This window comes from Leucopleurus acutus, assembly GCF_964270905.1.
Source record: "Leucopleurus acutus genome assembly, chromosome: 7".
In the NCBI taxonomy this organism is placed as follows: domain Eukaryota; kingdom Metazoa; phylum Chordata; class Mammalia; order Artiodactyla; family Delphinidae; genus Leucopleurus; species Leucopleurus acutus.
The window spans coordinates 27,438,783-27,465,922 of NC_139150.1; the positions used below are offsets into that span (position 1 = coordinate 27,438,783).

General features: G+C 38.0%; 1 protein-coding gene across 1 annotated transcript; it reads right to left on the minus strand.

Annotated features, from left to right (window-relative positions):
• Nucleotides 1–557: 557 nt before the first annotated feature.
• On the minus strand, nucleotides 558–25,173 carry LOC309963780 (FSD1-like protein; the record flags this gene model as incomplete). Its single annotated transcript, XM_082842326.1, has 5 exons — nucleotides 558–686; nucleotides 8,945–9,076; nucleotides 11,336–11,431; nucleotides 16,293–16,414; nucleotides 25,068–25,173. The coding sequence occupies 5 exons, from the start codon at nucleotides 25,171–25,173 to the stop codon at nucleotides 558–560; spliced, it is 585 nt and encodes a 194-aa protein (XP_082698452.1).
• Nucleotides 25,174–27,140: the final 1,967 nt, after the last annotated feature.

Consider the following 27,140-nt stretch of genomic DNA (forward strand, 5'->3'; position numbering starts at 1 on the left):
CTGCTATTTGTATTTTCACACCAAATATACCCCTTAGGGACCTACATTTTCATATTTTAATAAAGCATTCAAACAATTACTTAAGCTGAACACTGGGACATTTAATAACAAATTTAGTAAGTTTCACAATGCTTTCATATGCATCAAGTCATGATGTTTTCCCAATCAGCTCATTGAAAGGTACACCAACTTAGATTTTTATGAATGTTAATAGCAATATCAATCTTCTTTCCTTAGTTATAAAATGTTTATAACAAAGGTATGACTCAGCTAAAGTATACAAGTACCTTTAAAATAAATGACCAAGGGGGAAGTAATTGAAAAAAAGAGTAACGTCATTCATCTGAATTGAGCATTAAACAAATAATTAATTTGTTCGTGACCCCAATGACACACACTTCTAAGTATATGCTTTGGAATAAATGAACAGCTAGCATTTTACTTAACAAGAACTGCCAAGCCTTTTCTAGTATCAGAAATGACTGAATGAATCCAAAATCAAACGGGAAAACACCACTTTCTTTTAAACAAAACTTTCCTTTTTAAGTGGATTAGTCTCATTTTTTTGGTTGGTTTTTTGGTACCTTTGAAAATTCTTCAGGTTCCTTTATATCTAATGACCTTGTTGCAAATTCTAGTAGTTCTTCCGAGTTCTCCAGGGCATTATTACATTGACTAAGCTGACTCTAAAAATAACAATAACAAAAAATCATTAAAATAGAATTTCCTATTGTCATCAGAATCTTAAATATATACTGTTACAATGAGCGTTACAATCTTAATAGCAATAATTGAACAAACATTTTAGAGAGGTACTGAAGCAAGGTAATCACTAGTCATATATATAACAAATTTTAATTATCTTAAACTGTCCATAATTTGTCCAGAACAGCTTAATTGCATACAGATAAAGATATACTCATCATTTAAAAACAAAAAAGAAAACAAAGCAATTATAAATGGTTGGGGTCAAATTTATTTAAAGATTCTTCTCAATCAGGTAGTCAGAAAATTTAAAGTAAAATATCAAAATAATCCATCTGCAGGCAACATCCTCTATAATGAAGACAAAATTTCTTGATGATATGTAATTAAGCTAAAGTTCATGAATCAAGTTACAGGTACACTCAGTTGAGCACAATCTTAGTACTCCACTTATCACATTACTCAAGTAATACATACTCCTATAAATGCTAATTTACAGTTTCCAAAACCGGATAACATAGGAAGTGCCTAGATTTCAAAAAAATCAAACAGGAACAAAAAATGGTAACTGTTACAGTGATACGCTCTGTTATAGTGATGTGTTAATTTCACCTAACACAATCTTTCCTATTCAGTTCTTTCTCTCCCCTCCCCTCCCCGCTTCTCTCACATTATCATTTGTAGATTTAAAACTAAGCCCAGTTATGTGAAAATACTGTTAGTGATACCTTTAAACAAAGAAACTGACCCATTTATAAGCTTTTAAATGTATCCAAGATTCTTCTTCAGAATATTTATTAATATCTATTCCGTATTCAAATCTACTTAATTTTCCCTTCCAATACAAACTAAAGATAAACTACATCTGGTTTTATTGGTTTCTGATGTGCCCTGTTTTACTTTGGAAAAGTAGAATAGTTCAGTCATAGTTTGGATTAGAATAGGTTTTCATGTGTCATTCTAAGAACCTAACTATAATTTCATAAAAATACTGCTCTTCCTATGAGTAAGCGTCTTATGAGTTTCAAAGAATTAACAAACCACCATTTGAAATAGAGCTTTATAAAAGCAAAATCACTGAGAATAAGATGGTAGGTATAAATGGTCCATACAGGATCACTAGGGCAGAGTAAGTCAATGTAGTATAATAGTAAAAAATACCAAGAAGAGGGCTTCCCTGGTGGCGCAGTGGTTGAGAGTCCACCTGCCGATGCAGGGGACACGGGTTCACGCCCCGGTCCGGGAAGATCCCACATGCCACGGAGCGGCTGGGCCTGTGAGCCATGGCCGCTAAGCCTGTACGTCCGGAGCCCGTGCTCCGCAGCGGGAGAGGCCACAACAGTGAGAGGCCCGTGTACCGTAAAAAAAAATACCAAGTAGAATAAGGAATATATCTCAAGGAACTACTAAAGTAAAAAAAAAAAAATCTGAAGTCAAAGTTGGAAAAAAATATATCTTATTCTAAGAAAATGCTGTAAATTTGCTTTCAAGTCAAGAGGGAAAGCAAAAAAAAAGAGAGAACAAAGGATTACAACTTAAAGAGCACTTAGTTATTGAGAGGAATTATTAAAATACCTTAATAAAAACAACATGCTATTGAGTTTGTGAACCCAAAGAAAGAAAAGAGATGCTCTATTAACTCCAAATAAAGAAAGAAATGGCATCAGTAGCCAAGTTGTGATTCTTTTTAATACTTGGTTTTTAAACTACCCCAAGAAAGCATTATGGTTTGAGACCACCATAGGTTTTCCTTTGAACCATAACACAAGAACATCCTGAAGAATGAAGTTATGTTCACTAAGCTTACATCTCAATAACTTAGAGTCTTATTTTACAACCTACTGTCCCCTCAATATCCCGTGCTCTCCCCTAGATCACCATTTCTATTAAAATACTGTGAAAGGGGCTTCCCTGGTGGCGCAGTGGTTAAGAATCCGCCTGCCAATGCGTGGGACACGGGTTCGAGCCCTGGTCCAGGAAGATTCCACATGCCATGGAGCAACTAAGCCCATGAGCCACGACTGAGCCTGCATTCTAGAGCCCGTGAGCCACAACTACTAAGCCTGTGTGCTGCAACTACTGAAGCCCACGTGCCTAGAGCCTGTGCTCCGTAACAAGAGAAGACACCACAATGAGAAACCCACGCACTGCAACGAAGAGTAGCCCCTGCTCACCTCAACTAGAGAAAGCCCGCGCACAGCAAGGAAGACACGGTGTAGCCAAAAATAAATATAAATAAATAAATTTATTTTAAAAAATACATTAAAAAAAACTGTGAAAGTTTTTGTGCCACTGAGAAGAAAAGTCAAGTACTAAGAATCAAGTACTGAGGATAATAAAAGGATGGAAAAAATGGAATCACTATGAAAAAATGAAGATCGGTAGTGATGATAAGAAAAGATGGTGCTAACATCTCTGCAGTCACCACTTCCAAAGAGTATTTAGAACTCTGTTTCTCTCATTTTCTGCAACATTTTGAATCCCCCATCAATATTCAACAGCTAATGATGAATTTGATAGAATACTTGATCAAAAAATGAGAGTAACATCATCTCATTTAAAAAGAGCCCAAATGCAGTTTGCCTGAAAGACTTCCACGAATCAGATCAGTTGCAAAAATAATAATAATAATTATGTTCATTATCATTTTAATTAAGAGTCACAAAACCCAAAGTGGACAAAGTTCATCTAAGACTCCATGAGAAAAAAAGGTTAAATAAATTTATATGACCCAATTATTCATTACTGGAAATTTAGCCAATAACTAGAAATATACATTCAATAGTTTAAAAGAGCAATAAATGGAGCCTGTTGTAAGATGAGCACTATAGATTTTACGTGTACACACATACACCTAGCTCTGTATAGGGCTGCCAGAAAGTAAGTTCTGATATGAAAATGTCACACTTCTTCTAGAAGTCTAAGGACATATTTTAAACCCAAAATCTACGATGGATAGAGATTACCTAATTCTGAAAAATCTCAAACATCTTGACTTAAGGACAGCACACCTAAATATCAAAATTCACATGCCATGACATGAATATTAGATCTCTCCTCCAAATCAGCAGTGACTTGACTTAAAGATGATTCTAAGACTCTTCTAGACTTTTAATCTTTGATTATCTTAACAACTGAACTGCCTCTTACCTGGAATACCCTCTCTTCCCTTTATTAAGTAAGCTTTTCCCTCCCTCAAAGTGCTTCAAATCAGTTTCTAATTGTTCCTGAACTCAATTCCCTTCATGATCACTCTGCATTACACACAGCTGTACAGTGTTTACATTAACATTATTCTTAAATCGGTTATATCTTACAGACATTTTTGCTTATTCTTATAAATTCTGATCTCTTTGGCAAAAGGATTTGATTTTCCTTTCTCTTGCATTTCTTGCAAATTACCCTCCATGAGAATGTGAAATGCATAAGGGCAGGAACTGTTTTGCTCACTACTACTAACTCTAAATCCAGCATAGCCGTAACTCAAATTTTACTGAATGAGTGCATAAAATCTTGATACTGGCAATCAAATATTATCACTGACTTCCCCATAAATTATTAAAGTAGCTTCTCAAATATGAATTTTGAACATTAAAGAGGTGGAACATTCCAAGGTTTTTCAAATTCTTTTGTGACTCTATCTTTAGTATAAGCATAACAGGACATAATGAAGATGATAAAATAATTTTTAAAAATCCAATGATAATTAAGACTTCAATGTCTAATAATGCATTTCTAAAGCTATTATCATATGAGCTTTGTTTCCAGTGTATGTGAATTTTGAGGAGAGGAAGAAAGGGAAAAGTAGAGAAAAGGACCTAAGAGAAGCTAGTCAACTGCCATTATTTAAAACCTAGCAATATAATAAGATAGGTGAATAATATGGGACAAGGAGAAAGTATTTTTCCTCCTTGGAAAAATTTCTACACTAATGAAGGGTATTAACAGTTCAATTTTATTTAGCTAATTGCAAGGTTTTTTGTTTTTGTTTTTGTTTTGTTTTGTTTTATTTTTTGGCCACGCAGCATGGCTTGCAGGATCTCAATGCCCCGACCAGGGATTGAACCCAGGCCATGGCAGTGAAAGCCTGGAATACTAACCACTAAGCCACTATGGAACTCCCCAATTGCAAGCTTTTAGAACTGTGTCTATTGGCTGCTCCTAGCTTCCCTATTAACAATGCCAGAAAAATAAACTGCATGCACAGTTAAGCAGAAAGAAGATGCCAACAAAACAAGGCACCAACCAGGTATCTGAAACTTCCAGGTAAGAGAGAAGAAAAATAATAGCAGCAGCACTGGAGCATCACTCACTTCAGGGATGGTTAAAGGTGGCAGATCAAAATTGATAATGTACATTCAATATGCATGAGATTTGTCACTTGATGGGAAGAGGAAAATGTAGGAGAAAAAATATGACTCATGGCCATTTTGGTAGCAAATTTATTATGTGGTATAGGCCAGGCTGACAGAAATGGTGTCTGGTGAATACAATGAAGATAATTAGAGCTGCTCTGACAGAGAAAAAGTATGGGGAGGGAGCAGGGAAGGTTAGAGATTAAGCAACTGAACGCTTAAAGGGTATTCCAAACTGGTGCTATGAAGAAGGATTTGGGCCCAAGACAGAACAGAAATCTCCACAGGATGAGCCATGGGTGAGATCTTCAGAAGATGCTGAGTTTTCCTTTATTCTCCAATCTTGCTTTTTTAAATGCATGAATTTCTTATTTATTGAAATTTATGGATACTTTATGACTAAACTAATTACCTTTAAATGATTTAAGTACAGTTGGCTCTTGAACAATGGGGGGGTTAATCCATATATAACTTAGAGTTGACCCTCCATATCTGTGGTTCTTCTGCATCCACGATTCAACCAACCACAGACCGTATGGTAGTGTAGTGTTTACTACTGAAAAATATCAGTGTATAAGTGGACCCTCACAGTTCAAACCCACGTTGTTCAACTGCAGTACAACTCCCACCTCCTAAATATAAACAACAAATCTCAACCTGGGAAGAATGGACAGACTTGAAAGGGTATTTAATACTGGGAAATTGTGTGTGTACAGCATGTTTGTAATTAAAAGAGAACATTTGTATTCTTCCATAGCTTTCAGATTCTCAAAGACATCTGTGACCAAAATCAGCACACAAAAATCTGTTGCATTTATATATATGAACAATGAACAATCCAAAAAGGAAATTAAGAAAACAATCCCATTTAGGGACCTAATGAAACTTAAAAGCTTTTGCATAGCAAAGGAAACTATAAACAAGATGAAAAGACAACCCTCAGAATGGGAGAAAATATTTGCAAATGAATCAACCGACAAAGGATTAATCTCCAAAATATATATAAACAGCTCATGCAGCTCAATATTAAAAAAACAAACCCAATCAAAAAATGGGCAGAAGACCTAAGTAGACATTTCTCCAAAGAAGACATACTGATGGCCAAGAGGCACATGCAAAGCTGCTCAACATCACAAATTATTAGAGAAATGCAAATCAAAACTACAATGAGGTATCACCTCACACCAGTTAGAATGGGCATCATCAGAAAATCTACAAACAACAAATGCTGGAGAGGGTGTGGAGAAAAGGGAACCCTCTTGCACTGTTGGTGGGAATGTAAATTGATACAGCCACTATGGAGAACAGTATGGAGGGTCATTAAAAAGCTAAAAATAGAATTACCATATGACCCAGCAATCCCACTACTGGGCATGTATCCAGAGAAAACCATAATTCAAAAAGACACATGCACCCCAATGTTCACTGCAGCACTATTTACAATAGCCAGGTCGTGGAAGCAACCTAAGTGTTCATCTACAGACGAATGGATAAAGAAGATGTGGTACATATATACAGTGGAATATTAGCCATAAAAAGGACCAAAATTGGGTCATTTGTAGAGACGTGGATGGACCTAGAGACTGTCATACAGAGTGAAGTAAGTCAGAAAGAGAAAAACAAATATCATCTATTAACGCATATATGTGGAATCTAGAAAAATGGTACAGATGAACTGGTTTGCAAGACACAGATGTAGAGAACAAACATATGGACAACCAAGGGGGGAAAGGGGGGGTAGTGGTGGTGGTGGTGATGGGATGAACTGGGAGATTGGGATTGACATATATACACTAATATATATAAAATAGATAACTAATAAGAATCTGCTGTATAAAAAATAAAATTCAAAATTTGGAAAAAATAAATAAATAAAATCAACAAGTCAAGCATACCAATACCAAAAAAGGGAAAGAACATAAAAGATAATTCATAAATGGCAAAAATATCAAGAAGCATGTTAAAATATTCAACCTAATAATGAAGGAACTTCAAATAATAACATGCTTTCCTCCCTCCATTTAGTTGGTAGAAATTAAAAAAATATATATATCCTTACCCAGCAGTGAAAAGATCATTTTTGCATCTTGTTCATGGAGGGTAAAGGAATATAACCATTTTGGGAAACAATATGGCAGTATAAAGAACACGAAAAATGTTGTTTAATCTTGATGAAATCATCAGAGATGTCCACAAAAATACAAAATACTTGTACAACACGGAGCTACTTACAGTAGCAAAAAACAGAATAACTAGGGGCTTCCCTGGTGGCGCAGTGGTTGAGAGTCTGCCTGCCATTGCAGGGGACACGGGTTCATGCCCCGGTCCGGGAAGATCCCACGTGCCGTGGAGCGGCTGGGCCCGTGAGCCATGGCCGCTGAGCCTGTGCGTCCAGAGCCTGTGCTCCACAACAGGATAGGCCACAACAGTGATAGGCCCGCGTACCGCAAAAAGAAAAGAAAAAAAAAAGAAAACAGAATAACTAGATACCTAACTATAGGGAATTGGTTTAACAAATTTTGATAGGTAATATTAAGATGAAAGTTTTCAAAGACTTTTCAATGGCATGGGAAAATGTATCTGGCATAATAAGTGATTAAAAGGCCAGGTTAAAAATTATACATAAGATAGTAATTCTATTAAAAATGTCCCTACATATGTGTATTATATATGTATATTTAAATGTATATTACAAAAAAAAAATAGTGACTATTTCTGAGTGACAGGACTATGGATGATCTTTATTTTCTATTTTATAATTTTTCTAAATTTTCTATATGAACAATAAATATTATTCCTTTGTAAAAAATTTTTAAAAAAGAAAACAATCCCATTTACAATAGCATCAAACAGAATGAAATAGGGCTTCCCTGGTGGTGCAGTGGTTGAGAGTCCGCCTGCCGATGCAGGGGACACGGGTTCGTGCCCCAGTCTGGGAGGATCCCACATGCCACGGAGCGGACGGGCCCGTGAGCCATGGCCGCTGAGCCTGCGCGTCTGGAGCCTGTGCTCCGCAACGGGAGAGGCCACAAAAGTGAGAGGCCCGCGTACCGCAACAACAACAACAACAAAAAGAATGAAATACTTTGCAGTAAATTTAACCAAGGAGGCAAAAGACCTATTCACTGAACACTACATAACACTGCTGAAAGAAATTAAAGACACAGATAAATGGAAAGACATCCTATGGTCATGGATTGGAAGACAATATTGTTAAAACAACCATAGTGCCAAAAGCAATCTACAAATTCAATGCAATCACTATCAAAATTTCAATATACACTCACGTATACTGCAGAATTACTCACTACAGCCAAGAGACAGAAGCAGCCCAAATGTCCACAGACAGATAAATGGACATACCACATAAAGAAAATGTGGTAAATACATGCAATGGACTATTATTCAGCCATAAAAAGAAGGAAATCCTGACACATGCTACAAGATGGATGAACTTTGAAGACATTATGCTGAGTGAAATAAGCCAGTCACAAAGGGACAAATACTGTATGATTCCACTTATATATCTAGAGTAGACAATACAATGGTCGTTGCCAGGCAGTGGGGGCAAAGGGCAAATGGGGCGTTGTTCAATGAGTACAGAGTTTCAGTCCTGCAAGATGAAAAAGTCCTAGAGATCTGTTACACAACAATGTGAATATAGTTTAAATGTACTACTGTACATTTAAAAATGGTTAAGAGGGTAAATCTTAGGTTTTTTATCACAATTTTTACAAAACGATATCTATGACCAAAACAAAGTTAAGAATCATTCTTCTACAAGATATCAGTACAGTTATACAAAAAATTCACTAATTTTTGCTTTCAATAAATCAAGCATTATACAGACTAAAATTCATATTTAAATAGTTGCACGATCTCACCTGTAACTCCTGTGATTTACGAGCTTGTTCCTGCTTGATACTGTTAATCATACTTTCTTTTACCTCATCCAATATGGAGTATAAACTATCAAATTCTTCATCTAACTCTGAAAGTATGTTAGAAGAATTTTCCTGTTTAATAAACAAAGATTTTACTTAAAAGCTGTCAAACATTAAAAAACTAAAAGATATAGTACTTACCAAAGAATAGATTCATATTATGAATCTAGTATCAGCCTCATATCATAAAATAATTAAAATTCTAATATTTGACATACACCTTTAAAAACAGATAAATCCAAGAAGCTGGCTGCTAATGCTGATAGTTCTACTTCAGCAATGCTATGAGTTAAGTACCTTTTATGAACTAGCCCATACTCTCCTCACCTTTCATAAGACTGTTTCCACAGGACAATGTGAAAGTTTGTTTCAAGGTTGTCAACTTTGTCCAGACCTTCAGGCTCTAAGGCAGACCCTAAGCCAGTGGTTCTCAACTTTTGGTGTGTATCAGAATCATCAGTGAAGCAGATTTTAATAAAATATTCCAGAGATTTTGATTCTGTAACTCTGAGAAACAGTCTGGGCATTATAGGGATGGGGCTGATTTTGCGCAAATTTTTAAATCTTTCAGGTTGCCTAAAACACTGCATTTACATAAGATAAGCAGAATTAAAACACTAAGCAATTCCTTACTGGGTCCTAAGAGATTTATCAAACACTGAATTTCGGTGCTAGAAGGAACCTCAGAAATCATCTACTGACTAGAATCTGTAGTCAAACTTCTAAATTTTATAAACTAAAATCTGTTTATAAAGTCTGTTGACCTCCAAGAGTTCCTCACTGCCTCATTAAGCAAGATGATGCTATTTCAACAAGAAATAACAAAATATCTGTGAAATCCCTAGATAAGTGATATTCACACTTGCAACAATTATGAGATAGAAGAAATCATCTTAAGGCATTTTTCAACATAGATGAATCATTCAACTAAGAGAAGCGAAATTGGCACTGGTTTACAAAACTAATACAACAAAATCTACTGTAATATTACAATCCAAACTTTTGCTTAAAATGTTTATAAAAACCAGACATCATCTCACTGGAGTCTTGCCAAAAGTGGTGTTAATCATTTTACTAGTTTCTTTACAGTAGTAAGAACATGACGTGGAGGGAGAAATGTGCAGTCTGGAAGGCAGAAGACCTAAGTCAAATTCCACATTAACAACTCAGTAACAGTGTGACCTTGGACAAGCCACTTGAATTCCTGGACCTCAATTTTTTCATCTGTAAAAAGGAATTGGACTGCTCTTTCCCCTCAATAACCAACTGGCACATTCTTATGGTCTCTCGTCCACTACAGCTTATGCTCCCATCTTCAGTGACGAGGGTGTAGTTTAATTCCCCCTCTATTTTCTTTATGGATGCTAAGGTAAAGTCCTAATAATCTGTCAATCAGAAAAACAGTGTGAGCTAGCTCTATCTAAAGGTACCCTTTTACAGATTTGAAATGTGATGATTCTCTTGTCCATAGACCAAGAGTTTTAGAACCACTAGCTTTGCTTATTTAAAGAAACTGGATTAGTGGATTCACCAAATTTTCCAATAAAATAGTTTGAGAAAGACAGTTAAACTGGTGAAGATAATAATTAACTAACTTCAATTACAGCAAATTCAGAAGTAAAGAAAATACAAGACCATAAGGTTTAACAGGCCAGGCAATTACCTAGGCTGAACCAAACAAAAATCACAGGAAAGGATTCACTGTCTACAAGTATCCTGGAAATCGTCTATGTTTATTTCACAAAGAAATGACCCTTAAATTAATTAAAGCACATTCATGGGAAAGCATCACCAGCTTATCTTAAGGTCTCTTCCACAATCAACATTTGATTATTTACAGTATGGCTTATCCACCTATACCTGGGACCATTTCCTTAAGTATTCCCCTCTCTCCTCAATGGGCACTTTACCTTTTACTTTTATATCTTAATTTCATCTAGTTCTGCAAGTGGACCTCTCACCATCTACATTTTCCTTCTACTATTTACAGTAAAAGAAATGTTTAGCTTCCCAGTACTTTTGGAAAGGTACAATTTGCTCTTAATTGGAATTAGAAAAGACAAACATGAAACAGAAAGGAAGAAAAGGGAGCATTATAATATTCCTAGCAATATTCCAGAGTTTTCTTTTTCCCTTACTATTTGATCTTTCCATGGAGAATGTGGGAATAGCAAATAAAGCATTTTTATTTATCTGCCATTTAAAAACCCTGCTCTCACCTCCATTAGTTTATAATCTATAGTTGACAGTGTATATTTATACTTCTGATTCGACCCAACAATCATTAATTGTGACATATTCACACAATTTTTTTTTAAAATAGATTCATACCTGAACTCCTTTTAGTGTTTGATTTAGTGTATCAATAAAGTTCTGAATTTCATCATTTTTATTTGCCAGAGTTGAAATGATCCTTTGTAGAGCTTCCTAGGATAAAAAAAATTTTTTTAACACTATGATATTTTATTAAAAGAGAACTATAAACTTTATAACAACAACTCTCTAAACAAACTCTGTAAGAGTATATTACATAATAAACAGGAGCAACGTAAAACTGTTCATTGTTCAAACGCTATAATTACAAAAGATGGGATATATATTGGTACTGTTTTACAACCTCTTATTCCTAGTGTACAACTTAATTACCACCATATCTTTCACACTGAAGATGATCAATATTATTTAACATAAAGACTGTTACTTTAGGTCATAAGGCCATGGCAAACGAACAGAACCAAATCCTTAAACGTTGCAAAAATAAATGGAAACTTCTAATCAACATCAGGAAATGAGGAATAAAAGCAGAGACACTGAAATTTGACATTTATTTATAAAATTTGACATTTATTTATAAAATTTGACATTTATTTATAAAAATTAAAAACATATTTTAGAAATATGAAAGTAGATAATAAATTTGCAGTTAAAATTACAACATTCATTGCAATATTTACAGATGCTATAGAACCATAATAAATAAGGTAATTTTAGTAGCAAATACCTCAGACTTTTTGATAATGCTTCCTATTTAAATAAAACACTTGATTATTTAACTCTCTCATACTCTCTACTTCAGTGTTGTCCAATAAAATTTCCTGCTATAATGGAAATATCCTACATATGTGCTGTTCTATATGGTAGTAACTAGCCACATGAAGCTAATGAGCTCTTGAAATGTGGATAGAGCAACTGAGGAACTAAATTTATTTTAACTTGAATTAATTTCACTTTTTATTACACATGTGACAAGTGCTGTCATACTGTACATCACAGGTCTAGTTGTTTAATAACTCTTCATGGCTAGTAAAAGCAAAATCCAAACAAGGTACTTGTATTCTCAGTAAAAATCAAAAGCAAGTACTTTCACTTTATAATTTTTCCCAGAAGTACAAGCCTTATTTCCGTAAGCACCTACAAACATAAATATTTTAGTAATTTCCTATAAGATTTTGTGTAATAAAGGTTCTCCTCAAATTATTATCAAAAACTGATAAAAGGCTAAATATAGGGCTTCCCTGGTGGCGCAGTGGTTGAGAGTCCGCCTGCGAATGCAGGGGACGCGGGTTTGCGCCCTGGTCCGGGAAGATCCCACATGCCGCGGAGCGGCTGGGCCCGTGAGCCATGGCCACTGGGCCTGCACGTCCGTAGCCTGTGCTCCGCAACGGGAGAGGCCACAACAGTGAGAGGCCCACATACCGCAAAGAAAAAAAAGGCTAAATATAAAGAGCTCAGGAAATAATCTGATAAAGGGATGACATTTCATATAAATGCTCATAAAGCATTATAGTAAAAAAATTAAAATAATTACAGCTCTCATTTCATTCTCCCAACAATCCCTGGAGATAAGTAGGTATTACCATCCCCGGGCCAGACTAAGGCTCTTAGCTTCACTTACCAATACTACTTCTTCCCATCCTCACCACTGTTGTTATTTTAGTATAATAACACAATGAAGTTATGCTATGAAAGAGTTAGCTGTTTATCCTCTCGGTGTTCCCTCCAGAAACAGGTACATGGAGATTTGAATACAAAGACAACGCAGAATGCAGCCAGTACCTGGGGGAGGGGTGGGCACAGCTGGAGGGACGAGAGTGGTAGTACAGAGATGTAGAAAAGGAGGGTAGAAGACTTAAGAGTCTTTCGAGTATTCATCCAAGACAGACTCTCTATATACTTTAAAAAACACAATGGAACAGTAAAAATGGTTCTGCCAGTCCTCGGCCTGTGTACAGTAAGCTTCAATTAAGATTGGGCTTTTCAGGTTAATAGACTGACTCTCTGCATCCTCTTCTAACCCTCCCAATGGTAGGGTTACATCCATATTATATAGATGAGAAAACGGAGATTCAATCAGTTGCCCAAAGTGACACTGCTTGTAAAGTAATGATTATGCTCAGTCTATCTCGAAAGCCCATGCTCTTTACCACTTTAGAATACTGCCTCTAAACCTAACCAATTTGCCCATTATATGAAACACCCATACAATAAATTACATATTGTTTTAATATTTTGGTTTGCTAAGACTCTTCAATGACATATAAAATCACTGGAATTTTCTTGGAGAATCACAGCTTGAGCTTAAGCTTTGTCCACTGAAATTAGTGAAATTCTGGTAAAGGAACTTGATTGTAACATTTTAACTTCTATCCACATACAACTATTATAATTCAAGCATCTGGGACTTCCCTCGTGGTCCAGTGGCTAAGTAAGATTCTGCACTCCCAATGCAGGGGGTCAGGATTCGATCCCTGGTCAGGGAACTAGATCCCACATGCCACAACTAAAAGATCCCACATGCCACAACTAAAAGATCCTGTGTGCCGCAACTAAGAGCCAGAGCAGCCAAATAAATAAATAAATGTTTAAAAAAAAGAAAGGAGTATCATTTTAAAAAAATAATTCAAGAATCTGACATAATATAAACACATATAGAAATTCTGGTATTCCAAGAAAAAAGTTTTGAAAGCAGGACTACATAAGCTGAGTTCTGAAACTTTACCCTAGCCTGTGTATGTGACATGAGGTTAAAGTTTTCTCTAGGTGGTAAGACCCAGGGAAGAGATCTATACAGGGATACTGTGTTCCCAATATAGGAGGTATGCAAGGGGAGGCAAGTCCAGTAGAGCTTTTTTTTAAGTATTTTCTAAATATGGCAAGCAACATACCAGGGCAGGATAAGAAACTTTGAGAAAGAGGCAAAAAAGAACTAAAAGATACCATAATGCACGGAGTTTTCTACCCTACTCTACCCCTCCAGGGCCTCCAAATTTAATCACTAGCTTTTATAATGGAGACACAAGTAATTGATAAAGAAGCTGAGGAGGAAGTACAAAGAAAGTGATGTAAGCTGTGTACGGCACCTATTCTCTGAGCTCCAGACCATTTTAATCCAACTGCTTACTTGAAATCTCCACTCGGATGTCTCAAAAGCACTTCAAAACTCAACATGTCATAATGTCCTCCACTAAACCTGAGCCCTCCTCTAGCGTTCTATCTCTGCCAATGGCACTACCAGCTGTAAAACCAGAAAACTAGCAACTCAAAATCAAAAACAGAAAAAAAAAAATTAAAAAATCAGCAGAGGACCTGAACAGACATTTTTCCAAAGACGACATACAGATGGCCAACAGACACATGAAAAGATGCTCAACATCACTAATCATCAGGGAAATGCAAATCAAAACCACAATGAAATATTACCTCACACCTGTCAGAATGGCTATTATCAAAAAGACAACAAATAACAAGCTCTTGAGAGGATGCAGAGAAAAAGCAACCCTTGTACACTGTTGGTAGGAAGGTAAATTGGTACAGCCACTACGGAAAACAGTAGGGAGTTTCCTTAAAAATGAAAATAGAACTACCATACCATCCAGCAATTCTATTTCTGGGTATTTATCTGAAAACAAAAATACTAATCTGAAAATACTAATTCAAAAAGATAAATGCACTCCTATGTTCACTGCAGCATTATTCACAATAGCCAAAATGAGAAAGCAACCTAAGTGCCCATTGATAGATGAATGGATAGTGAAGATGAGAGCTATATACACTGGAATATTACTCAGCCATAAAAAAGAATGAAATCTTGCCATTTGCAACAACATGGATAGACCTAGAGGGTATTATGTTAAGTGAAGTATGTCAGACAGTGAAAGATAAATACCATATAATTTCACTTATACGTGGAATCTAAAACACAAAACAAATGAACAAACATATTAAAACAGAAAGAGTCATAGTTACAGAGAACAAACAGGTGGTTGCCAGAGGGGAGAGGGGGAGGGGGATGGGTGAGGTAGGTGAGGGAGATTAAAAGGTAAAAACTTCCAGTTACAAAATAAATGAGTCTCAGAGATAAAATGTACAGTGTGGTAAAAATAGTCAATAATAATGTAATATCATTGTATGGTGACAGATAGTAATTAGATTTATTGGGGTGATCATTTGTAATGCACAGCAATATTAAATCACTATGTTGTGTGATTAGCATAGTTAATTCTTACAGGAATTAACACAGTAGGTCAATTATACTTCAAAAACAAACTCACAGAAAAAGAGATCAGATTTGTGGTTACCAGAGGCAGAGGGTGGCGGGACTCAGAAGTAGATGAAGGTAGTCGAAAGATACAAGTACTAGGGGTATAATGCACAACATGATAAATATAATTAACACTGCTATATGTTATATATAATTAACGCTGTTGCCTAGTATATATGAAAGTTGTTGAGAGTAAATCCTGAGTTCTTGTCAAAGAAAAAATACTTTTCTCTTTTTATTTTTTATCTACATGAAATGATGGATGTTCACTAATCTTACTGTGATAATCATTTCATGATGTATGTAAGTCAAATCATTATACTGTACACCTTAAACTTATATAGTGATATATGTCAATAAAACTGGAAGGAAAAAAACCCCAGAAACCTAGGCCACCATCATTACATCCTTTCCTTTCATTTGTATTCTACACGCAGTCACCAATTCTGTAGATTTTACCTCCTAAATAACTCTGTAATCACTATTACCACAAGTCAGTATCATATCTCAACTTATACTCTTGCAAAACGTAACAGGCCTCTGATCCATTCTTTCTCCCCAGTAATCAGCTCTCTATATTGCAGCTAGAGTAATATGTTAGCATCACTCTTCCTGCTTAATTGTCTTGCCACAAGGCCTTGGATAAAACTGAAAATCTTTTAACATGAGCTGTTAACATTACCTTAAACATGACATTACATAATCTGTAAGACCCTGCATGATCTTCCTTCCCCCTGCCTACCTCACCTGTTTCAACTCACACCAGACTTCTCTCTTGCTGTATTCCAGCTGCAGTAGCCTGCTGTGAGTTTCTCTAATATGCTTTGCTTCCCACCTGGGAACCCTCACATTTATCAATTCTTCCTGTTCTAAAACATATACACAATTTTTTATTAAAACAAGTTCCAAAAACTTGTTTTTGGAATGAGCCCATTCTATATATCTAAGTATACACATACACGCGCGCGCGTGCGCACACATGCACACTTGCTTCATTTCTTTTATTATCAAAGCCTGACGGTGAAGAAGGGCAAAGACAACTTTGAACTGGGACTCTATCAACCTGAAAGAATGCCTACCAGGGTCTCTCAGACTTCATCTCAGATCTCAAGTCTCCCATTACCCTCCAAATACTGATGGATAAAGTGACAGATAAACATAGATGGATAAAGGCAATATAAATCATCTGAAGTTTATCTAGATAATATAACTGATTTTGCAAGACTTCAGGTGGCCATGACTAAAAGCTTTAGGTGATACAGGTCTGAAGATATGCTTTGACAAATACGAATTCTGCTGGATCACAGTAAAATATGTAGAATGTATGTCTCCAGAGGCAGTATGCATAGGCAATCTCAGCCATTGTCCTTTGGTCATGCACCTCAGTCACCAGGAGCTCAAGAAAACCTACACTATCAAAATTAAGCCTCTCAATTACTTGACCATGGAATTCGTCTAAGGTAACTGCTATGTTAACAAAGGGGAGGGGGGCGGGAATGACACGCCCCAGCCAAGCACAACTGCAGTCATTGCTATGGAATGGTTCAAAGTAATCTGGGATGTACAAGGCATGAGGTACCCTCTTCAAAGAAGCATAGCTTAAAGTTATGCTTATAGTCCCTATAAATCATAAGAAGTAAAAGCACAATCAATTGACTCTAAGCAAAATAATAATAACTAACACTTTTATACTCTTAAGGGCCAAGCACTATCTTAAGCTCTTTACATACATTAATTTGTTTAATCCTCTCAAGAATCCTATGAAGTAGGATACTTGGTTATCTCCGTTTTCCAATTTGGAAGCTGAGGTATAAAGAGGTTAAGTAACTTGCCCGGGACCTGAGAGTTAGTATGTGGCAGAACCAGAATTCAAATTAAGACAGTCTGATTCCTGAGTCTATGCTCTTAACAATTAGCACTGTACTACCTGAAAACAAAGATCAGAGGTCCATGAAAAGAAAGTCAGAACATCTAAGAGCATCAAAAGGACTTAAGATTTTCTTTAAGACTGGAAAAAACTAGGAATGAGCAACAGGCTGTAACATGTACCACCCTGCCAAACACAAGGGCAACAGTAACAGCTCTTCTTACCGCAGGCATATGATCATTAACTCTGAGAACATGATGATGGTCACCATCTGAAATGGCATGGTTCTACTGGTTTTAGCTTAATATATGTGAATATGACAAATTCAAATGTGAGTCTTAATTCTGCATTCAACAAAAAACTCTGCCAACTGGGCTACTTAACTGGAAACTATCCAGTGCAATAAGTGCCTGAAGTTATGATGCAGAAACTTCCTGTTCTTAGAACCAGTGGCAAAAAACCATTATACCCGTGTTTATATGCTACTCTGAATCCAAAGGCATCAATAACCAAGTGGCCATAATTAGACACTGTGATATATGGGTTTCCCACCAGCGTCTACTCAGACAAGGAGAAAATTTCTGATTCAAATTCTACATTAGTATTCCAGACAGTTGAGATACACGAATCTAGAACCACTGCAAATATCACTAATCAATCTACAATTTAAAGGGGCCAAACTATGACTATAGTCATTTCAGTTAGTATTCATTAAGCACTTTCTATGTGCCAGGCACTATACTAAGCTTCTAACATGGACTATCTTTTTAATTATCACAATAGACAGCAATATGTCTTTGTATTTTATGGTTGAAGAAAGAGAGGTTAAAGAAGTTATGAAACTTCCTTTGATCACACAGCTGTCAAATGGCAGTCACAATTCAAATCCAGGAAGCTGCCTCCAGAGTCTGTGCTCTTACACCACTCTAGGCTGCATACACTGCAGAGGACTGTACAAAACAGTCATAGGGTTCCTGCAACCAGAGAAAAGGGATCAGTGAAAAATCCTAATGCCACCAGGAATTATGCCACTTGTATCACTCCACACCAAAGACCTCTCCTTTGAATCAGGTAATGAGTAGAAATCCAGAATGCTCTATCCAGCTAGTAAGTTAGACAACCAGAATCTTACCAGCTGACCATAGTTATGGCAACACATAACAAGAGTATTGTGCTCAAAAGTGATGCAACGAGCTAGAAAAGGAGAATTATATATTGTTGAGGAATTCAGGAATCTGATAATCATAAATAGTTAACTGGTAGAAAGCTACGCCCTCTGTAACAGTGAAACAGCTGGGATTACTACCTCTGTACACAGATGCAACTGAGGTGATCCACAGAAAAAAAATCTAGTAAAAGACCTGGTAGGGAATACTGTCTTTTCACCCTGAGCCCAGTTGCAGATATCAGGGCAGAAGAAGAGGTTCTTTCCCAACTAGGATTTGAGGAAATACAGTGTATCAGAGGCTGAGGAAGCCTCATCCATTTTTGCAGCCTCTGAACTGTCTGTTCCATCCAATGAAGTCTAAGAGGCTCACATTCGGCCATGGAAACCAGAGGACTCATCATCTAATTAAGGGAGGTGGAATGGAAGTAGAGATGGGGGTACTCTCAGGTACCACTAGTAGCAGTATAAACTGACAAAACCTTTCTGAAGGGCGACTTGGCAATACACATCAAAAGATATTTAAAAGCATATACACACTGCCAACAAACACATGAAAGAATGCTCAACATCATTAATCATTAGAGAAATGCAAATCAAAACTACAATGAGATATCATCTCACACCAGTCAGAATGGCCATCATCAAAAAATCTAGAAACAATAAATGCTGGAGAGGGTGTGGAGAAAAGGGAACACTCTTGCACTGCTGGTGGGAATGTGAATTGGTTCAGCCACTATGGAGAACAGTATGGAGGTTCCTTAAAAAACTACAAATAGAACTACCATATGACCCAGCAATCCCACTACTGGGCATATACCCTGAGAAAACCAAAATTCAAAAAGAGTCATGTACCAAAATGTTCATTGCAGCTCTATTTACAATAGCCCGGAGATGGAAACAACCTAAGTGCCCGTCATCGGATGAATGGATAAAGAAGATGTGGCACATATATACAATGGAATATTACTCAGCCATAAAAAGAAACGAAATTGAGCTATTTGTAATGAGGTGGATAGACCTAGAGTCTGTCATACAGAGTGAAGTAAGTCAGAAAGAAAAAGACAAATACCGTATGCTAACACATATATATGGAATTTAAGAAAAAAAATGTCATGAAGAACCTAGGGGTAAAGCAGGAATAAAGACGCAGACCTCCTAGAGAACGGACTTGAGGTTATGGGGAGGGGGAAGGGTGAGCTGTGACAGGGCGAGAGAGAGTCATGGGCATATACACACTAACAAACGTAGTAAGGTAGATAGCTAGTGGGAAGCAGCCGCATGGCACAGGGATATTGGCTCGGTGCTTTGTGACAGCCTGGAGGAGTGGGATAGGGAGGGTGGGAGGGAGGGAGACGCAACAGGGAAGACATATGGGAACATATGTTTATGTATGACTGATTCACTTTGTTATAAAGCAGAAACTAACACACCATTGTAAAGCAATTATACCCCAATAAAGATGTTAAAAAAAAAAAAAGCATATACACAATGACTCAGTAATTCCATTTCTACTAATTTATTCTAAGTAAATAATTAAAGAGTATAAGCCGAGACTTGACGACAAAGATTTCATCTTACTATTATTTATAATATTAAAAGGTTAGGACCAACATAAAAGTATGAGAAAAGGATACTAACTAAAAATCAAGTAGGGCTTCCCTGGTGGCGCAGTGGTTAAGAATCCTCCTGCCAATGCAGGGGACACAGCTTCAACCCCTGGTCCAGGAAGATCCCACATGCCGTGGAGCAACTAAGCCTGTGCACCACAACTACTGAGCCTGCGCTCTAGAGCCTGTGAGCCACAACTACTAAGGCCCACGTGCCACAACTACTGAAGCCCGTGTGCCTAGAGCCTGTGCTCTGCAACAAGAGAAGCCACCGCAGTGAGAAACCCGCGCACTGCAACAAAGAGTAGCCCCCACTCACCACAACTAGAGAAAGCGCACGTGAAGCAACAAAGACCCAACGCAGCCAAAAAAAATTAAAATTTTTTTAAAAAATCACTTAATATATATCCATATTAAAGAATTCTGCTAAATCATTAAAAGTGTTGTAGAATGATATTAACATGGAAAAAGATATCCTTACATATTAAGTGAGAGGCAAATTACAAATCACTATACATAGTGTGATACCATAGTTTTTTTAAGTTTCTATATGCATTAAAAAAGACTGGAATGTAATATATACAAATGTTAAAAGAAGTTATCTCTGGGTGGCAGGATTATGGGTGATTTTTATTTTATTTTCATTTATCTATATTTCCTAATTTCCTACAATAAACTTGTGTTACTTATATTTATAATGCAACAGGAGTGCACAGGCTGGCTGTGCTAACACTATTATAAATTAGTTCAAAATATAATTAGCTATCATCAGCAAATATCAATAACTGAGACCATATTAATCAGAACCTTGTGGCCGGGAAGCAGTGCCAACTGAGGATATAAAACATAGAAAAAGAAAGCTGTAGAAAAAATCCACTAACTTCAAAGTATTGTCCACCCTACACTGGAGTGGAATATCTATCACTATGGCATTCAATATGTGTTTGCTGCATGAATAATCCTGCTTACATTCAGCCAGGCACTGCAAAGAACCATTGTCCTTAAAAAAATTTTTTTAAGTTAGGTCTGTTTCACTATATTTCTAGTTTTTTTTTAAACTGTCAAGTTCAATAAAAATGAAGGTGTCTGTATTTAAACACAGTGATACAAGTATGTCAGCATGGTCCTTTGAAGAGGGTACCTCGTACCTTGTACATCCCAAATTACTCTGATCCGCTCCACGGGAATGACTGCAGTTGGGCTTGGCTGGGGTGTATAAAAACCCCAGTTATACTTTCCTGGTCACACCTCTATTTTAGAAAGCAAAGACCTTCCCTCAAAAAAGAAAGAGAGCTGGAGAGAAGGGAGATACATGTACTACAGAAAAATGATTTGTAGCAGCAAGGGAGACCAAATTCCAGAGTTTTATCTAAATCATGTTCTATACTTTCTATCAACGATTTTTACTAGACTAAACTAGTTTCTTAATAACAACAACAACAAAAAAACTACTTTATAGGGGTTTATATCTTAAGTTTTATCTTAAGATCTAAGACATATCTGAAGATAAAGATATATCTTAAGTTTATATTTTAAGATATATCTTAAGTTTATGTCTTAAGTTAATATCTTAAGTTTTAATGACATTAATCATGCCATCATTTAAAGGCAAAGGAGCAAGGCAGGAAGGGTGGTAATGAAAGAAGCTTGAGCTGGGAAGAAAGACCTGGTATGAATCCAGACTACCACTTGCTAGCTGTGTGACTCTGAACAAGTTATTTAACCTCTCTCAATTCCATCTTCCATATCTTTACAACAGGAATAACAGCTGTTGTGAGAATTTAAAGCAGTCTAATACAATACTGGATACAGAACAATAGTCAAATTTCATTTCTCTTTCCTTTCCTCAGGACTGAGAAAAAGGCATAATTTTGGAACATGAGAGACGGTTGGTTATCTGGATATGGTGGAGGCCTCCGAACTGTTAGGGTACAACAAGAAGGCAAAGGATAGCAAATACCAGGGCAGAGGAAGAAACTGGGATGAGGAAGCCAAGTCTAGACATGCTACTGGTTGCAGGTCGTGTTGTGCTTTAAAACTCTCCCTACTCAGTTCAATCTCCTCAGTCTAGGTTTGTTCAGTCTTGCACATCAAGCCTTGCCTGACTGTCACTATTCCTCTCTAAGCAGAAAGTAGAATATGTGGGGGGAAAGGGAGGAAAAGCAAACAACTGACAATGTATGCTCTTGATGACATCTTCCCTCAGGGATCCCTTCCCCTTTCCTCTCCACCTTTATTATCCCTACAGCACAAACCCTTCCTAGAAACAGCAACCCCTATGAATATGAATGATCTCCTGCACAAGAATTTAACTGAAACTATCAAATTCTAAGCACCAAGATTCTAGAAAGGTGCAAATGTCTTATTTGTTTCAATGGTTTCTTTGAACATACACATTTTATCAGGTAAAGAAACCTTTGGGATTTTATCTTAAAACCACTTAAGGACATAATCAAAAGGTTTGAGTATCAAATAAAGCCACCTATCCATAACACATCCTGTTCACAAGTGTCCCAGAAACTCGATATAAACAAAATCCCTCTGTTTATTTCTAGAAGATAATACTGTGGTTTTCTGTATCCAACAGTACACCTTACATACCCAAGGTAATTATGTTTTCTTCCTCTACTCAAACAGAGCATCTGTTGCTAACACAAGTCCAAGTTATTTTCACAGACAAAAAAGCAGCTGGTCAAGCTAATCCATTTGCTGACTAGCCACCATCAAGCTTCTGTAAGACTGTCCAGTTAACTTAACCTCTATTGTCAGATTGCATGAGTCAGAACTTCCAATCCTCTTTCAATTAGGATTTAACAACTCTTCTTTGGCACCATCATTTGAAACACTTATTACAGACATAAACACAGAAAACATGCTTTAAACTTCAGGACAAAGGTAAGAAATGGTTAGACTGGATTAGAAAAATAGTTATACAAATTATCAACAAAGGGATAAAGTTACTTTGAAGTTGAGATTATGAGATTACTAATAGCTAACGATAGTACTTATGTGTGCTAGGCACCAAGTGATTTTTAAAAATTAACACGATCTTCATAACCCTTTGAGGTAAGGAGACTTTAAAGATGAGGAAATGGAGACTGCAAACTGCCCAACCTCATTCAGTTCATAAATAGAAGGACTGGAGACGACTCTGAAGCCATCCTCTTAATAATTTAAAACCCAAATCCCAAATACCTTACAAATGGATATATATTCAAGCCACTCTCACCCTCTGCCACTTGCAGTAACTATGTTTCCTTATGCTGACTAAGGTATCATCCCTGCTATTATTTTCGTTGTAACATTCTATAATAGAAAAGAAAAATCATGCCAGGGGTGTACTACTACTGTTTTATTTCAAGAGAAATACATAACCAGCTCAGTTCATTATTAGTTGAGGTATATAATTGAATCTGCAGTAATTCATGAGAAAAGAATGCTCAAATTCAGAGCACTGAATTGGTTATAAGCATCAACACATGATGCTTATTTTAAGCTACAAAACAAAGCGTTTTTTATTAGAAATATTATTTAATACTATCAATGAAATTCAACATATTTTCTAATATTGAGAAGTTGATTCTCTAACTTATCTAAGATACATTAGTACCAGTAAGAAAGAACAGCTAATTCTTCTCTACCTCTGGTAAAACTGTACACAGTACGTGTAGGTACTCAAATACAACATTTGGAATGAAACCAAGTTCAGATCTTAGCCTTATGCATGGCTAGTGGTATGACCTTGCAGGACTCACTCCAACTCGAGTCCTCATTAAAATGAGAGACAATGCATGCCCTGGCAAAATAAGAGGAGCCACATTAAAATACTTTTTAAAATTATGTTTTACAGCTCACAGAGTATTTTAGTACTTATTCTTTGTAAACTTTAAAGCACTGTACTTTAAAGTACATAATTCATACTTAATTATATTACCTGCTTTTTACAGTAACTGTAAAATATTCTCATTTCCACTGTATAAATGAGGAAATTGATTAATCACAGTTAAGTGATTTGCTCCATATCACAAAGCTACATATAGCAGCATGGAACCCGAGTCTCTGGACTCCAAGTCTTTGCCCTTCCGTTTGCTCTGAACTAATGTCCACTCAGATATCACATGACTTTTATTTAAAAAGTTAAATAAGCTTTGAAATGTTTTACAAATTCAAAACACACAAAATGTAATTTTTAAAAAATGTCTTACTAATAGTCATGAAAATTAAAAAATTGAATATACCTGACTTTCAAGATGCACACATACAATGAAATCATATGACTTTTGTTAAATACTGTAATAGTTAACGCTAAACACATCACTACACTATTCTCTCATGCCCCCAGTGCTCAAGGAAGTGAATCCAGGCAAAATTATAGAAAACAAGGTTCTAACGTTTTTTCCAGTACTTTCTATCTAATAATAGAAAAGAATGGCCTCTTGGACATGCCCTTGTTTTTCCCTGCTACATTATTAGTAACACTGTGTTCCTTCTTATTATACTGCACTATATTTCAATTACTATAATCTAACAAAGAGAGCACCGTGGTTGATTTTTATATAGGGATTATAACTAAATATTAATAACACTTCTAATTGTATTCAAACGTTGGCTATGTTCTCTAAATATATATATATTTTGGTTAATAAAAACGGCTAGTTCTGTATACCCTTTCTTTAACTTGTTCAGAAAGTATAAAACATGCCGAAACAACCATTAAGGTAACTGACCAGCAGCACTGAACTGGTCAGAGGGTGGGACCGCTGCTCTGACAACTGTCAGTCTTTTCTCTCAATTCAACCAACACTAAACACCAAGACGTGCTAGTGAACTAGTCCCGAGGAGGGCTGGGGCGGTGGACAAGGCTGGGCGGGGGGCGGTACTAAGGAGATCTGGTTCCCGACCTAAAGAGGCACAGATTTTGCCAAGATAGGAGAAGACTGGGTCGAGGAGAGGGGCCAGCTTCGGCGTCAGCCGGTAGACCCCCATGTGCCTTGACTTCCTCTTCTGCTAAGGATGGATAAACCCTCACTAGCTCACCGTGAGGCTGCGAGAATCAAAGAGGGCCCAGACCGTTGCAAAAACTGATGAAAACCTGGGGGCGGCTCCCGCTATCCCCTCAGGAGCCAGGGACCAGGACCCAGGACCAAGTACAGGGCAGAAGCTGTCCAGGGTCACGGGGCGCGGTCCCCGCAGCCCGGCGGGCGCCGCTTTGCTCCTGGGAAAGAGCAAAGCGGCCTGGCGGCCTCGCCCTCCGCGGCCATAGCCCAGCCTCAGGCTGGCCTGGCCAGCCCCGCTCGCCCACCGCCCACCGGCCGGGGAGCTCTGCCCAGCCTCGGCGGCCCAGCGCCCGCGCTTACTTTCTGAGAGTCCATGGCCAGGGGCTGTGTCCGCTAGACCCAAAACCGCGTCGAAGAACCTTGCGAGGAGACGGAGGGAGGTCGGACACGCCAACACGGCTTCCCGGGGCCGCTGCTCTGCTGAGCCACCGCCGCCTCTGCCTCAGCCTCAGACCTCACCGGCGCCGCCCGGCCGCGCCCCGTCCGCGCCCAGCCCCGCGCGCGCCGCAGTCGCGCCGCCGTTGCCAGGGTGAAAGGGCGGCCCGCGGAAGGGAGGGGGCGAGGAGCGCCTTGCGCACGCGCCCTGCTGCGAGAAGAGATGGGGAGGGGTGGAAGGGGGGTGCTGGTTATCCGGTGCAGCGACGGAGCGGCAGAGAGAGAGGAGTGCTCGCCCCTCGGTCCCGCCGGTCGTTTGAAGAAGCCTCGCCCTCCTTCCCCCATCCTTTTTCCTCCAGCGCGCGCGATTGCTGCTGGCTTTGGAATAGACCACTGGGCATCCAGCAGCCGGGTCCGTGGGGAGGGCAGGGGAAGGAAAGCTCCAGCCCTGGAGATAGATCAGCCTCTTCTCCATCCTGCAAGCATCTGAAGCACCTCCTTATGCTAGCCCTTGGAGAAGCAGCCAGGCTGACAGGCCCAGCGGTCCAGTGGGAAGGAAATGGCTGGGAGGGCGATGTAGTGGAAACATGGGGAAAGCCTGTAGGAACGAGACAGAAACTTGGGTAGACTGTGGAGTCTGGTAGACCTTTACCAGAGAGCCCCCTGGGAACCTTGCTCGCTGTGACTTTGAGCAACTACTCTCCCAGAGCCTGTTTCATCTTTGGTAAAATAAATAATTCTGACTTTGCAGAGCATTATGAAGATTAAATAACGTATTGGGGGCTTCCCTGGTGGCGTAGTGGTTGAGGGTCCGCCTGCCGATGCAGAGGACACGGGTTTGCGCCCCGGTCCGGGAAGATCCCACGTGCCGCGGAACGGCTGGGCCCGTGACCCACGACCGCTTGGTCCTGTGCGTCCGGAGCCTGTGCTCCGCAATGGGAGAGGCCGCAACAGTGAGAGGCCCGCGTACCGCAAAAAATAAAAAATTAAAGAAAAAAATAACGTTGTGGAAGTGCCCAGTACATAGTTAATGCTCAGTAATTATAGTTATTGGTGGGAAGCTAGAACCTGCTCAGTCTGGACTGAGGGGACAATAGAGACTAGAAAGCTTGGGAAGGTACGATTCAAAATGTTCTTCCCTAAGTGGACAGGCCTCATCTTCCATTTCGATGACTGCAGAGGTTCAGAAAAGTTCAACTGGGCAATCACTTATTGTGAATGAACAAAAGGGAAAAATATATTGAGTACCTATCAGGTACCAATTCCACGGACTGAGAATCAGCAGTGACAAGGCATTTTATACACATATATATATATATGTATATAAAATGCCTCCTTACATTACATCTCTAATGTAAGGAGTTTAGAGGTTTTACAGGGAAAAATTACATGGGATAAATGGAATCAGAGAATTGTGTGGGCTTCATGTTCGGTAGGAGAGTCAGGGAAGGCCTCTCTTGGGTCACTCCTGAGAGTGAGAGAATAACTATACAAACATCTGGAGAAAAGCATTCTAGACAG